Source organism: Podarcis vaucheri (assembly GCF_965113315.1).
Source record: "Podarcis vaucheri genome assembly, chromosome: 9".
NCBI lineage: Eukaryota > Metazoa > Chordata > Lepidosauria > Squamata > Lacertidae > Podarcis > Podarcis vaucheri.
In genome coordinates, this window is record NC_138767.1 from 25,544,579 (window position 1) to 25,559,346 (window position 14,768).

Below are 14,768 nucleotides of genomic sequence, written 5' to 3' on the forward strand. Positions count from 1 at the left end.
TCCTAGCTGGCAAAGGGCGCGGCGCTCTTCGTCTCTCGCGCGCGGTTAGGGCACGGAGCTACTTTGCAGCTCTTGCGCGAGCTGCTTTTCGGCTGTTGCTGCTGCTTTTCTTTTCTTTTTGTCGGCAAAAACAAATGTGACTGGGGGAGGGAGGGAGGAGCGGAGAGCCCGACGAGCGGCAGAAACGCCTTCCCCTTTAAACCCGCCCTCTGCTGCTCACTCGGAGAGCTCGCGCCTCCTCACTCGCACAACGGGCTCCTCGGGTGCTGCAATCGCTTTCCGCGCGCGCCCAGCAGCCGCTCCTTGCGCGGCCGGGACGGCGACGGCGGCTGCGCGCCCCGGCGCCCCTCGGCTCCCTCAGCGCGGAGAGGAGAAGCAGGGCAAGGTGGCGAGGATGCTCCCCGCCGCCAAGCAGTTGCTCCGGGGCTGCAGGAGAAGGTGGCGAGCGCCTCAGCCCCTGGGGCTCCTCGCCGCTCCTCTGAGAAGGGAAAGCGGCGGCTTTCTCCCAGCGGACCGGCTGCAGGTGAGTGGCGGACACGGCTTGCCCCCCGGCGCTCTCGCTGCTTCCTCCTCCTTTCTTGGCTCAGGCCTGAGGAAAGAAACTTCTTAGCGCACGCGCCACCCGCTCCTTCCTCGGCAAGGCGAGGCGGGCGCTTGCCCGGCTTTGGCCGTCTGTTGCTCCACAGCCTTCCTGCCTTGCTGGAACTTCGGCCGCCCGCCCGCGGGGACACGCCCGCGAGACGGCGAAGTATAAAGTTGCAGCTGGCTGGGGAGCTGGGCGGGGAAGAGAGGAAGGAGCCGCCCTCTTCTTCCTCCTCCGCCTTGGTCTCTGTCGTCTTGAGTTTCAGGCTGTAATCGTGTTTTCCGGCTTGGGGGCGAGGGAGGATGCTTACATTAATAGGGTGGGGTGGCGGGGTAGGGAAGGGTTTCCCCACCCCCTTTCTCGAAGTTTACTGTCACTGCTTTGGATCCCTTTTGATGATCAGATCCATCTGCGTGCAAACTCAGGAGGAGGAGGAGGTCCTCTGGCCGACTCCAAAGAGAGGGAATATGTAAGCAAGTCCCATTTTTAAGTCCCACAAATAAGTGCTTTAAATTTGTTGTTAGCCCGGTTTTCTGAATTGGGAAGGGCGGGGCATAATATTTTTTTTAAAATTATTATTATTTAGAGCAAAAGCAAGAAGCCAGACATTTGAATGCTTGTAAACCTATGGTGTAAGCTTCCACATGATTTACACGTTCTGATCCTAGGTGTATTTACATGGCAGCAAATCCTGCTGCGTTCAGTGATACTGTCTTCCTTAGAAATGCCTTTTTTTTTTTTTAGACTTGAGTGCTGTGAACTGGGAATGTTGCTACTGTTGGAGGAAGGTTACATGCATGCTCAGTCGTAAATAAGAGAGCCTATGTGTACATGCTGCGGGGGTTTTATTCTCTGAGTCGCCAGTGGGATTTCAATCCTTAGGTATTAATAGCTCATTAATCGCCCATTCACTAAAACCATTTTAAAGCACTAATGGCGTCCAGAGTCCTATCCTGCCTTGTTGGCATATGTGCACCTTGCAAAATGTCGGAGTAAGGCAACCTTATTACATTGACTGTGAACATTAAAGAGAGGCTGCAAAGTGCTAGCCTACCAGTGATATCTCAGAGTGCTCTTCTGTAATCCTAGAAGACTCAGTGTTAATCATTCTCCTGCACAGTTGTGTTTCATTATTAGGAAGCCTGTGGGGATGGTCCCATAGGAGGCACCAATTAGTTCAGCTAGCTGAAGCAGTGGTAGGTAGCTTCTTATTCTTTTCACCTTGCCTGTCACTCTTTTTCATACCTTACGTTACAGGTTGTCGAACAGGCTTCCTAGTGGTCTATGCATCAAGAGGAAAAGGTGTTGGTGCAACAAATAATATAGTATTAAATTAGTTTGGAAGTTAGTGCTTGCTACCCAGCTCCCAGCACCAGTATTATATAGAAATCTAAGGTGTATATAGGTAATTGATACTTGGTGTGCTTTCCTTAAGATAAGAGTTTTGTGAATCGCGAAACTTGCTGACGGATGTTTAGCCACCAGCTTTTTTATATCTGTGCAGCTAGTGGCTTTTCATTCCTTGCCAAACCTTTATACAGGAGTAAAGGATTTTTCTCTTTGGGAGCCTCTAGGCATATCTGAGACAAATGCATTTGGCAGGAGTTATTGCATTGTTCAGGGAAAACGGTGATGATAGGAGTCATTTTCTTGTTGCTTGGAGGCAAAGTCTTCCCCTATGACAGGCAAAACAAAGAAGGTCTTCAAAATCCGGAGTTGAAAACCATGACCCCCCAGCACTTTTCTTCTTCTTAACTTGTCCTATTTCTGAAAGGGTAATGAATCATCAATGGAAAGTGTTTTAAATAACACTTGATTTAGCACAGCTGCACGCTTTTTGAGTTGAGTCTGGCACGGAGACAATGTTGTTTGGAAAACAGAAAATTTGCATAGAAATGAATCTTGCAAATAAATATGTGCTTGATAAATCGACAGGGTTTGGTAAACCTGTCATTTGCAAGTGCCTGCTTATAGACACTGCAAAACGTTTGTCTTCATTACCATAATTTCTGGAACTTTTAGGGCACGTATCCCTGTAACACAATCACTTTATATTTTATGGACAGTGCAGTAGCAATGTAGACAAGCAGTTCTAACATTCCACCCCATCTCATTTTGTGTACTGTACACTTGTAGTTAAGTGAATCGTAACTATTCATTTACTTCTTAATGTGTACCATGTGGCAAGGTTATCAGTAACTTTGGTTTTACCGTATTTTTCGCCCTATAGGACGCACTTTTTCCCCTCCAAAAATGAAGGGGAAATGTGTGTGCGTCCTATGGGGCGAATGCAGGCTTTTGCTGAAGCCTGGAGAGCGAGAGGGGTCGGTGCGCACCGACCCCTCTCGCTCTCCAGGCTTCAGGAAGCTCTGCGCAACCCTCGGGAGACCGGCGCCACTTCGCGCTCGCCTCCGGAGGGTTGCGCAGAGCTGCCTGCAGTCCCGGGGTGAGCACAGCTCTGCGCAGCCATCGGGAGCGGGGCGCGAAGTCGCGCCCGCCTCCTGATGGCTGTGCAGGGCTGCCTGCTGTCCCGGGGAGAGCGCAGCTCTGCGCAGCCATCGGGAGCGGGGCGCGAAGTCGCGCCTGCTTCCCGATGGCTGCGCAGAGCTGCCTGCAGTCCCGGGGTGAGCGCCGCTCTTCACAGCCATCGGGAGCGGGGCGCGAATTCGCGCCCGCCTCCCGATGGCTGCGCAGAGCTGCCTGCATTCCGAAGCCTGGGGAGACCGGCGCGACTTACCGCTGGCGTCCCTAGGCTTGCAGATAGCAGGCTGTTATCGGGGCTGGGATTGGGGGAAGCTCGGGCTTCCCCCGCGCCAGCCCCGTGCCTGGGGGGGAATAATTTTTTTCCTTTATTTCCCCCCCCAAAAAAAAACTAGGTGCGCCCTATGGGGCGAAAAATACGGTACTCCCTTGGAAAATGGAAGCTTGAGCATCGTTTGGCATCGCTTCTAGTAAACACCTTTTCATGGATTTGTATTCAGAGACACTTGCTTAAAAATATGCTGTGGGAATGCCAAGGGGCCTTGACAGTGCAGGGTATAAATCTTTAAAACAATAAAGTTCTTCATCAAGTGGTTATATTGCTGCCTCCCATATTGAGGGCCTCTGAGATGACTATAAATCTGCTTCATTGTCTTGCAAGACAGATTATTTAAAAACGATCTGTAGTATTCCTATAGGGAAGATTATGTGCTTGGTTTGCAATTGTGTCCATAATATTGTTCTGAAGTGCATAGGGTATATAAAAAACTGCATGCATGAAAAAGAAGATTGTGGTGCTTTTTACTGTATATGCTGTAATTGAAAGTTAAAACTTAAAATTGTAAATAATAGCAAAATATAACCAACAGTTGCATTAATCCTCTGTCATGGTTAATGCTAGCAATCCACTTTTCTAATTTGACACAAATGTCTGCAGGAAATCCATTTTCAAATGCTAGATTTGGAACCATTAAATGTGTTATTACTGAGTTGCAAATGGGATTTGGAAAAACAGAACCTGTGCTAGATCTAATATTCAACAAAGTGCTTCTGGTAGAGACATTGGCTGGTCAGTGGAACTCCTCCAGCTTTTCTCTTTGTGCACCCTTAAATCCGTTTTGGGGGTTCCTCCATTCATCTGGAGCAGAATCAGGGGTGCCATGGGAAAAGAAGATGGAGAAGACGTTCCTTTGTGTAGAAATCCTTGTGATAATGAAAACATTTTGTTAGATACTGCCCTCGGTGATTTTGCATTATACCCAAAAGTACACCCATAAATTGACAATTATGTTTAACCTTTTGATATTACTTTGGAAACAGTTGCTTAAATTTGATATCCAGCCCAAATTTTTGATTGCATAAATTCCAACTTGGTGGAAGGGAGAAGTTTGGCTTAAATGGTTTGCCCAGTGCCATGTAGATTGCACAGCCTATGCTGATTCCAGTGCTATTTCTTTTAGCCAGGTGTGTGTTGGTTAGATGGGGAAAATGTGGTAGAACAAGAAAGAAGTACAGAATCAAATATCAGGTGCAAGTGGATTGTATTGCATGAATCAATCAATCAATTCATGAATCAATCAATCAGACCCTCTTCCCTTTTGTGGATCTGCCGTGGCCCACTTTGCCTAAAATGGTATATTTATATTACTTTCCTCCTACATAATCATTATTACTTTCAGCCCCTCTCAGGAAAGCTCCATGTGGAACTAGGAATTTTGAGGATTCAAAATTATTTTAAAACTAGAGAAAGGAAGCCTTCACAAGATCAAGTCCCAAATTCTTCTTCATTTTGCCTAAAGGTGTGTAATGAAAACACCAGCAGAAGCTTCTGGGGAAAGCATTGCACAAATGGGGAGCTAATGCAGAAAAGGCCTGTTTCTCATGTTGCCACCCTCTGGACTTCTGTTGAGGAGGCATACGAAGAAGGGCCTCAGAGGATAATTTTAGGGTTAGGGTAGGTTCATATGGAGAGAGGCGGTCCTTGAGGTATTGCGGTCCTGAGCTTACCTCACATCATTGTTAGGGGCATGGGTCCCCTAAAATGAGAAAGCAAGTTATAAGAACAGTGATGTTGTCAATTACCCAACCAATTCAGCCTGTTTCCTAAAGGGAACCTGACATGCAATTGCTTGGTGCACTTGCAAACATTTCTCTTAATCCTTAAACACACATTTTTCAAAGGCATGTAAACCAGCTTGACTGCATTTCATCTGTAGTTGAAGCAGGAGAATGTATGTCTAAGTCTAATGGGTAGTGGAACAGATTCCCAGACTTGCAGAGGCAAGGAAAAAAATCCATAATACAGTATATATGGTGTGCCACTACAGAGGAAATAATAGGTGGTTCTTCCATTAACGATACTTGGCTGGGGCTGAATGAATCCAACTTGTTTACTGTCAGCAAACAACGATCTGGAGGTTTGACGCCCTTCATTACAAATAAACCCAGGACTCTTCCTTAGTCATGATTTGTTTAGCTATTCTGTTGGGTAGTTACTAAGCTTCGAAAACATGAGACAAGAAAACGAAACAAACTTTGCAGATACAATCTATGGCTTGTTTGTTCATCTGTGGGATAATTTGGGGTGAACTCATGGTTAAACCACAGAGCCTAGGGCTTGCCGATCAGAAGGTCAGGGGTTCGAATCCCCGTGACAGGGTGAGCTCCCATTACTGCCAACCTAGCAGTTCCAAAAGCACGTCATGTGCAAGTAGATAAATAGGTACTGCTCCGGCGGGAAAGTAAACAGAGTTTCCGTGCGCTGCTCTGGTTCGCCGAAGCGGTTTAGTCATGCTGGTGACATGACCCAGAAGCTGTACGCCGGCTCCCTTGGCCAGTAAAGCGAGATGAGCGCCGCAACCCCAGAGTCGTCTGTGACTGGACCTAACAGTCAAGGGTCCCATTACCTTTACCATTGTTTGTTAAACCATAGCTTAAGCAAACCATGACCCAGGCTTATGTGTGAACCAGGTCTTGAGACAGAGCAGTAAAAACAACAGCACCAGAAGATAGGTACAAGTAACAACAGTATTATTGAAGTGAAGAAATAAGTATAAAGCTGCAAGGAAATGAGCATTTGTGAAAGGTTGCTTAAGTCTTTGTTTTTTATATCAATGTTGTCTAAATATATAGCACAAATGCTGCACAATGAGAGATCACATTTCTACTTCTAAGGTGTTGAGGTTTTTTTTTTAAAAGCAAACAAACAAACAAATAACTGTGGTTGTGCTCAGAATCTTGACAATGGCCCTGGCTTTAATCCTCTTCTTCCACATTCTTTTCTTCCACATTCAATTGAAGGGGGAAAGTGTGTTGAGTGATTTTTGCAGATTTTAAGAACCTGACACTCAGTGATCAAAGTGAAAGATTGAAGATAGAAACTTAACATAACATACCCAAGACATGCTTCAACTTTCTACTTCCAAAATTCTACATATCATTAGCAAAGAAGTTTGAGAGCATTGTACCAGTATATTTGACAGCAATATTGTATTTTCAAGCTAATGGGCATCACACATTCTTTCAGCTGAAGTTTACGCTTCCCTACCTGCTATGATAACATACAGTAATGCCAGTTCTTGAGGCAAACTTGGGAGCCAGCCTTTAAAATTCTCATTCAATATTCTCAATCTGTCTGCTTTCTGGAGCAATAAACCTCTCCTCTCTCTCTCTCTCTCTCTCTCTCTCTCTCTCAGATTGAGACTACATAGAATTTTCTTCAAAATCAGGACTGAAACTCACTCCAAACTATGGTTTCATGTTTTGCATTTAAAGGAGATCCTAGTTAAGCATACCTGTAATTAATAGTGCTGATGCCAGCTTTATGTATATAGATTTCTGTATGTCTCCTTTGTGTGCTAACCCTCCTAAGAGTGCTTGCATCATAGTGATACAGAAACCAGTCTTAAAATATTGGGCATCTTATAAGCCTCTGGTTGGCCACTGTAAGAATAAAGTACTGGCTGAGATGGACCTTTATCCTGATCCAGCAGGATAAAGGGGGCAGGGGCACTGTGGTCTAAACCACTTAGCTTCTTGGGCTTGCTGATCAGAAGGTTGCAGGTTTGAATTTGCGTAACAGAGTGAGCTCTCATTGCTCTATCCCAGCTTCTGTCAACCTAGCAGTTCGAAAGCACACCAGTGCAAGTAGATAAATAGGTACCACTGTGGTGGGAAGATAAAAGGCATTTTTGTGTGCTCTGGCTTCCATCGCGGTGTTCTGTTGCGCCAGAAGCTGTTTAGTCATGCTGGCCACATGACCCAGAAAGCTGTCTGTGGAAAAAACTCCGCCTCCTTCGACCTGAAGCGAGATGAGCGCCACAACCCCATAGTCACCTTTGACTGGACTTAACCGTCCAGGGGTCCTTTACCTTTTTTACCTGATCCAGCAGAGCTCTTCCTTTGTGTGTATGAATGACTGTTTGCATATAACAAAGTTTTATTCATATAGCATATAAATAATATCCCATATAAATGATGCAACAGCAATTTAAAATGAAGGCAAGCACTGTGTTTATTAACTAAAACATTATTAGAACAGTGACAGCTGAAAACAATGCAGAACATTTATCTATCAGTTAAAAGCCAAAAGGCCTGTTTAAAAATAGTAAAGGGGTGCATTGCTTAAAGGAGGAGGAATTCCAGAGATGATAACATAAGAAGAAAAGATGCTCAAAGGCCCATCTAGAATCATAGAATTTTAGAGTTGGGAGGAATCATGTAGGTCATCTAGTCCAATCCCCTGCTATGCAGAAATCATTTGCCCAATGTGGGGCTTGAACCTACAACCCTTAAACAGTAGTACCTGGGTTAAGAACTTAATTCGTTCTGGAGATCCGTTCTTAACCTGGAACTGTTCTTACCCTGAGGTACCACTTTAGCTAATGGGGCTTCCCGCCACCGCCGCACGGTTTCTGTTCTCATCCTGAAGCAAAGTTCTTAACCCACGGTACTATTTCTGGGTTAGCGGAGTCTGTAACCTGAAGCGTCTCTAACCCGAGGTACCACTGTATTAAGAGTCTCAGGCTCTACCAACTGAACTATCCTAGGTCTATTCCATCCTTTGGTTTCCCCAGTGCCCAAACACACTTTTAGGAAGCCTGCAGTATCGTTCTCCCACTCCTAGTCACCAGCAAATGATTTGGAGGCATTCTGCTTCTTACACATATTAAATACATCTATTGTGACTTTATAGCTTTATTCTCCATGAATAAGTAGCATACATTTGGAGACTGGGTACCATTTTACTTACCACGATAAACAGAGCTATATGCATCAGCCATTAGTGGGTAATGTTGTAGCCGAGTTTGGTTCTTCTCTTGCTGCTTTGTGCTCAAATATTCTTTTACTTATTTATAAGCCTCCAGTAACTGAGAATTGCCCACTCACCTTAGCAAGAGAAAGCTGAGACTCTTTATCCAATTTTAAGTTGTTTCCCGACGCGTTCTGCTTTTGGAATAAACCCATCTCTGTACATGAATCCAGTTCTGAGTATTGATTCTTCTGAGTGATTTTATAGGAGCAGTCTAATATACAGTGTATTTTATATAGCCTGTAATATAATATTTTCCCACAGCTTCACCCTTTGTAGTTTGAAGCTTTAAAGCTGGCTGTATAAACTTCTTAAGTGGGTTTACTACCAGCAGGACAAAACTGGTTTTAGCACAACTATGCTGTTCTGTAAGTGATTTCTGTGAAACTCTTGTCACCGATAAAGCCTTTATTTGTGACAACAAAATGGTCTTTCAAAATCTATTTGGGTAGAATAGATAGAGATCTCATGTGAGTTAAAAATAAATTTTACTGTTGTTGGTCTGTCAATGCATCACTCCAGAAATAACATTTTTAGGACTGATATTAAAATGGAGATTCACAGTTATATTTATGATTGCAGCAAAATGAAGCTACAGAGGCCCACGGCAATCTGCATCCTTCACAAATGATCGGCATTAAACAAAAAACAAAAACCCAGACTTAATGCCCTTGTTATAAAAATAATTTATGCTCTGTTATTTACACAAATGAATTGTTCAAACACATATAGCAATCCATTAAGCAATGAAAACACACATAATCTTGAAACTACAGAAGAGTAGCAGTAGACTAAGACAAACTTGAAAGCAGCAGGTCACATACTTTTTTAAATGGGTGTTGGAGGTTCAGTGCAGGAAGAAAAGGTCTAAGACTCATCTCCTCAGGAAAGGTGTTCTAAAGTTTCAGTGCTGCTACCAAAAAGGCCGCATAGCTCATACCTGTCTTCCTGTTGAATCCCAGTGGTGATGGAGAGTAGAGCTTATGAAGCTTACCTTTGGGCGTAAGCAGTATTGTTTTAGGATAGGGGTGGTTAATCTGTGGCCCTCCAGGGGTTCTCAGTGATCAGGGATGATGGGAATTGTATTCCAGTAGCATACGGAGTGCCACATCTAAGTTAGGAAAATGTGGTTTTGAAGATATCCTGGTTCAAGGCTATTAAAGTCTGGTCTTTTTTATATATCAACAGTTTGTTCTGCAAGGGATTACAAATGAAGGAGGAGACAAGGAGAACTGGGAGTTTTTTCCACCTTCAATTTACCATGCACTGTGGTGTCATTATGCCATGCCTATGGCTGGGACAGGTCTATTAAAGAGTCTGTTGCACTGGTTGTGTGGAGTTCAATGCTCGTGGCTGAAGGAACACATGAATATTTTCTAGGTCCCTTTATCAGATTTTAAGAGTATCAAGGATTTAGTATTTTTTTCAACCTCTATGATATTGCAAACCTTCCAACCAGCAACGTAAAATAGCATCACAACATCTTTGAACAAGATTCAAATCAAGGCATGTTTGTTACTTGCTGCTGTGAGCAGTGGCGTAGCGTGGGGGGTGCAGGGGGGGCCGGCCGCACCGGGCGCAACATCTGGGGGTTAGGATTAGGGGGCGCAAATCCACGGGTTAGGGGCGCAAATTACTTGCCTTGCCCCGGGTGCTGACAACCCACGCTACGCCACTGGCTGTGAGAGAGTACAGAGAGATGCAGTCAGGCAGAGCAAAACTATTTAGATGTCTCATCCAAATGTTCTGATTTCTATTCCTGTAGCTAAAGCCCCAGCATAAGTGCAGGTTTTGCTTTGCAAATTACTCTTGTCTGTCGTTGCCAACAGACTGCTATCGTTCTTGACACTTTCCCTGCCTAGAGGTGCTGGATGACATAGATTCAACAATGCAGTTGAATGTCTCCTCTCAGGTGAGCTCTTCAGTTGGTGTAGAGCACAGAAAGGGACACTTTCTTAACCTACTTAAAAGCTTTGTAATAGATCCTGCCATCCCCCCAGTACATCAGCAGCAGCTGTAATGAATCATTCCTTAGCCTTGGAGAAGAGCTTTCCAAATATATCTCGCATCTGTACAGTTGGCATCTTATTTATGTTCCTTTGTCTCATGAGGTTAATTTCCTTGGTGATTTTGCCTGCTACACAGTAGGCAGGCAGGCCTGAGTCCGTGATATAGTTAGATCAGAGACTGTGAAGAAAGCATTTTGAATTTCTTGGAATTCACTTACATGTCCTTGGCTTTATGCCCTAGGTTTATGCCATGGAACTGGCAAAAATCTAGGGTCAGCCTACGTATGTAGAAAACATACACCGTCATGTGATAGACAACAATCCCATGACTGCAGACACGGGGAATGAATCTCCCACAAATGTAGCCTATAGCTATGTATGTGCTTTTTTTCTTACCAAGAGAGAGCACTAGGGCAATGAAACTGCAGCAGATGAAGAAGCAAGGCTTCATCATTCCTTCCTCAGCTGTGTTGAAGTTCAGGTCTGGACTTGCATTTTTGGTTACACATCTCACTTAGGTGCATTCAGAACAGCCTGTTACCCCCCAGCGGAAAGATTCTCTTCTCTCCAAGGGATTTAGTGGGTAGTAGATACACAGAGAAGTCCCAACAGACACTAGTAAACTGTCTTCTGTTATGATGAGTGGGGGAGAGAATTTATATGTGCCTTTTCCTCAAGTAAATTTGTCTTGAAGTGCTCCCCCGCCCCCAATAATTCCAGTAGTAGCATATCTTACAAACATGCCATGCATCCACACAAAAGGTAGGTTAATACATCCTACAAAATGAATGTGTTCTAAAGTTTTGATCCAAGATTATAATAATTGCCATTTTGTTTTATTTGAGATTCCTCCCCCTCCCACAAGAACATTTCATCGCAAAAAAAATTCTTGTCTAAGTCAGAAAACATAGTGTGAATAAGCTCTAGTCTTGGCTTGTTGATGTGCACAAGTAGAGCTTCTTGGATCTTAAAATGCCAATTTAAAAAGAGAGAGCGAGAGAGTGCATAGAAGGCCAATAAAAGGCAAGACATTTGTGGTCCAAGCTTGTCATCTGTTTTGTGAATATTGCATTGCAGAGTCTGGAGAAAAGCCAGGCAGATCCTCTCTTCCCTATTACAAGGAACTTGCCTGCCTCAGCACTTGTAACAACAACATCCATTCTCTTGCTTTCGATTTTGGTTCAGTGCCAATGTGACATAATGGAATTGAGAGTGGCATACTGCCAACGTAGTATTTTGTTTGGCCAAGGGGTTGGGTTATAGTTGCTGCTTTCAGATTAAGGGTAAAAGCTTATTCAGAAGGTTTAATTATGGAGTTAGAGCTCCTATCTCAACCCTTTCTGAAATTGGCCTTTTGGAGCAACAATTCTGCTGAAAATGATCTCTGTTATAACTTGATCCTGCAATGAAATGTTTCAGTGTGGAGTAGTTGGTTATCTTTGTGGTTCTAGCCAGTATTCTCCAGTGTTCTGTATGCCATCCTCCCCATCGAAACTTAGCATTATGTAGCTACTAAGCATGCTTAGGCCTCAATAAACTCTTTTGGGTTTTCCCATTTCTTTCTCTCATAAATATTTCCTCCCATAATTCTGTAAACTTTGGGTTGTGCATGGATTGTGTCATTTTGGCTACATGAGTTGTTACTATGATTTTTCTTAAGATAACCAAATTCTTAAGGTAATCACATTTTATGTGATGGTCCCTAACACCATAAGGCTACGGTGGTACCTTGGGTTACAGACGCTTCAGGTTACAGACTCCGCTAGCCCAGAAATAGTACCTCGGGTTAAGAACTTTGCTTCAGGATGAGAACAGAAATCGGGTGGCGGCAGCAGGAGGCCCCATTAGCTAAAGTGGTATCTCCGGTTAAGAACGGTTTCAGGTTAAGAACGGACCTCCAGAATGAATTAAGTTCTTAACCTGAGGCACCACTGTACTAGTAATCTATATAGCAAACAAAATGAAGCTAGTCAGAGTATTTAAAAACCATGATTTATCTTGGGGAGCAAGTAGTTTATTTCAGTACACAACAAACATTCGCCCACTTAATTCATTTAGCCAGCGTGGTGTAGTGGTTAAGAGCAGTGGCCTCGTAATCTGGTGAACTGGGTTTGTGTCTCCGCTCCTCCACATGCAGCTGCTGGGTGACCTTGGACTAGTCACACTTCTTGGGCTAGTCACACTTCTTCTCAGCCCCACTCACCCCACAGAGTGTTTGTTGTGGGGGAGGAAGGGAAGGAGAATGTTAGCCGCTTTGAGACTCCTTCGGGTAGTGATAACGCGGGATATCAAATCCAAACTCCTCCTCTTCTTCTTTCACATGCTCAAGCTTGATATTATAAGGCAGATGATATATTTTTGGCAATAAATGTTCTCTACTTTCTATTAACAATCTCCTTGATTCTATTTACTTCTCTTAGCATATATTAATTATAATGCGCTGACTCAAGTATTTCTGTGGTGATGGTTGCACTCTAGCAGTGATTGGGTGAGCTGCTTTAAGTGTCACAGGTGTGGTTACAAGAATCTCTGGTCGCCATTGAACTACCACCCCAGGCTTGAATTTCAAACTTTTGTGTGAAAAATTCAGTAAAATCTTTGGCTACGGGCTTCTAGACCCCCTGCTGTTTTTCTTCAGTTAGATCTTTATATATTATGCAGTCTTTGCAAATACTGTGTAATCTTTGAGATCTGTAGGGAAGCTTCAGAAGTCTTCTGACAGCTTTGTAGACTCTTCCTCATTCATGTTGTAACCTGCAAAGTGGCCCTGGATCTAACCTTCCCTATCCAGGAAAAAGGAAATAGCCCACTGCAAACACAGCTTGCAAGCTAAACCCAGCAAACTGTTATTATGTATAACTGGCACCTGGGAGATAAGGCTTCAGTAACATGCCTTTAATTAGAAAGTCAAGTTTTCAAAAGAAATCCCGGAAAAAAGAGAGGGGAGAGAGTGAGCTTTTCAAGTCCTACAATCAACAGTTCTACTTAATGTAAAATACTGTGAAATGAAAAGCTATCAAAAGACTTAAATAGACAAAATAGACAAAAGCATAGCGGAAGAGGAATTAGCTTCTTAAAGCATCCTCTAGAAATTTAAATAGCCTTTTTGCAGGGGGGAGAGAGATAAAGTCTGTGTTTTTCTGAACAGTTTGCATGCAAATCCTTACTGAAATGGAAATGTGGTTGTGTTTTTCTTTGGAAGAATGGTTGTATGAAATTATTCTACTTTACAGGAGAGGCAGCTGTCATGTAACAAGGGAATGAATGCACTGAAAGCTATGTTCCCTTGATGGATTGCATGCTAAAGAACCCACGTTCATGTCTTGTCTTCTTTAGCTACAAAGATCAGGTAGCAGCTGGTGGTAAAGACCTTGTGCTTGAGACCCTGGAGATCCAGTGCATGTCAGAATAGACACTAGTTGGACTGAAAACAGTTTCATATATTTGAGGGTTGCCAGAGTCTTGAAGCTACCAGCATGAGTTTGACCAAACTGCAGGAGGCAGGGGAAGACAGGAGTGCCTGGCGTGCTCTGGTCCATGGGGTCACAAAGAGTCGGACACGACTAAACGACTAAACAACAAGAGTCTTGAAGGGGTATGGGAAACCTGCAGCTTTCCAGATGTTGTTGAACTATAACTGCCGTCATCTCTGACCATTGACCAAGCTGGCTGTGGTTTATGGGAACTGGAGTCCAACAACATTTGAAGGGTCACAGGTTCCCCTACAGCAGGATTTCCCAGATTTGGTTCTCCGGCTGCTGTTGGACTAAAACTGCCATCATCCATAACTAGCAGGACCAATGGTCAGGGGTGATGGGAATTGTAGTCTAAAAAGAGGTGGAGACCTAAGTTTGAGAAACCCTGCTCTAGAGCATACGTAGCCTACATGGTGCCATCCAGATGTTGTTGGACTCCTAACTACCATTTTTTCCAACCAGCTTGGTCAATGGTCAGGGGTTATGAGAACTGTAGTCCAACCGTATCTGGAGAGGACTCTGTGTTGGTGTTCTGTGCTCTATAGAGTGGTGGGTATGAAAGCTGCAATCATGTGCCTACTTCATTGGGCAGAGTTTGCATTGAAGTGTGACTGAACTCAGTGGGACTTACTTTCAAGTAAGCACAGTTGCACTCCAAGGCAAGGTCTGTGCTCTGGTAACCTCTAGGTTAGATTACTACCCAGTTTATGCTGTGTTGCTTTGAAGATGGTTTGAAAGCTGCAGCTCATGCAAAATTTTGTGGCCAGATTATTGACTAGGACCAGGCGATCTGAACATACAGCTCTAGTTCTGGTCTGTCAGCACTGACTGCCAGTTTGTTTCCAAACCCAGTTCAGAGTGTGGGGTTTGACCTTATAAATCTTTACACAGCTTGAGACCTCAATATC

At 44.0% G+C, this 14,768-nt stretch overlaps 1 protein-coding gene across 4 annotated transcripts in view; it reads left to right on the top strand.

Annotated features, from left to right (window-relative positions):
• The first annotated feature begins 283 nt into the window (after window positions 1-283).
• The window catches only part of MCUB (mitochondrial calcium uniporter dominant negative subunit beta), a 60,647-nt gene continuing 46,162 nt past the window's right edge, over window positions 284-14,768 (top strand). The window contains exons 1-2 of one of the 4 annotated variants that reach the window (XM_082237066.1): window positions 783-851; window positions 987-1,052. Coding sequence is in view for 3 of the 4 variants with exons in the window: in XM_082237064.1 (XP_082093190.1) it covers window positions 395-523 (129 nt within the window). In the remaining variant the exon portion in view is untranslated. Of the gene's footprint in view, window positions 524-782; window positions 852-986; window positions 1,053-14,768 lie in introns of those variants that run through there. The other 3 variants (XM_082237064.1, XM_082237065.1, XM_082237063.1) reach the window with 3 other exon arrangements.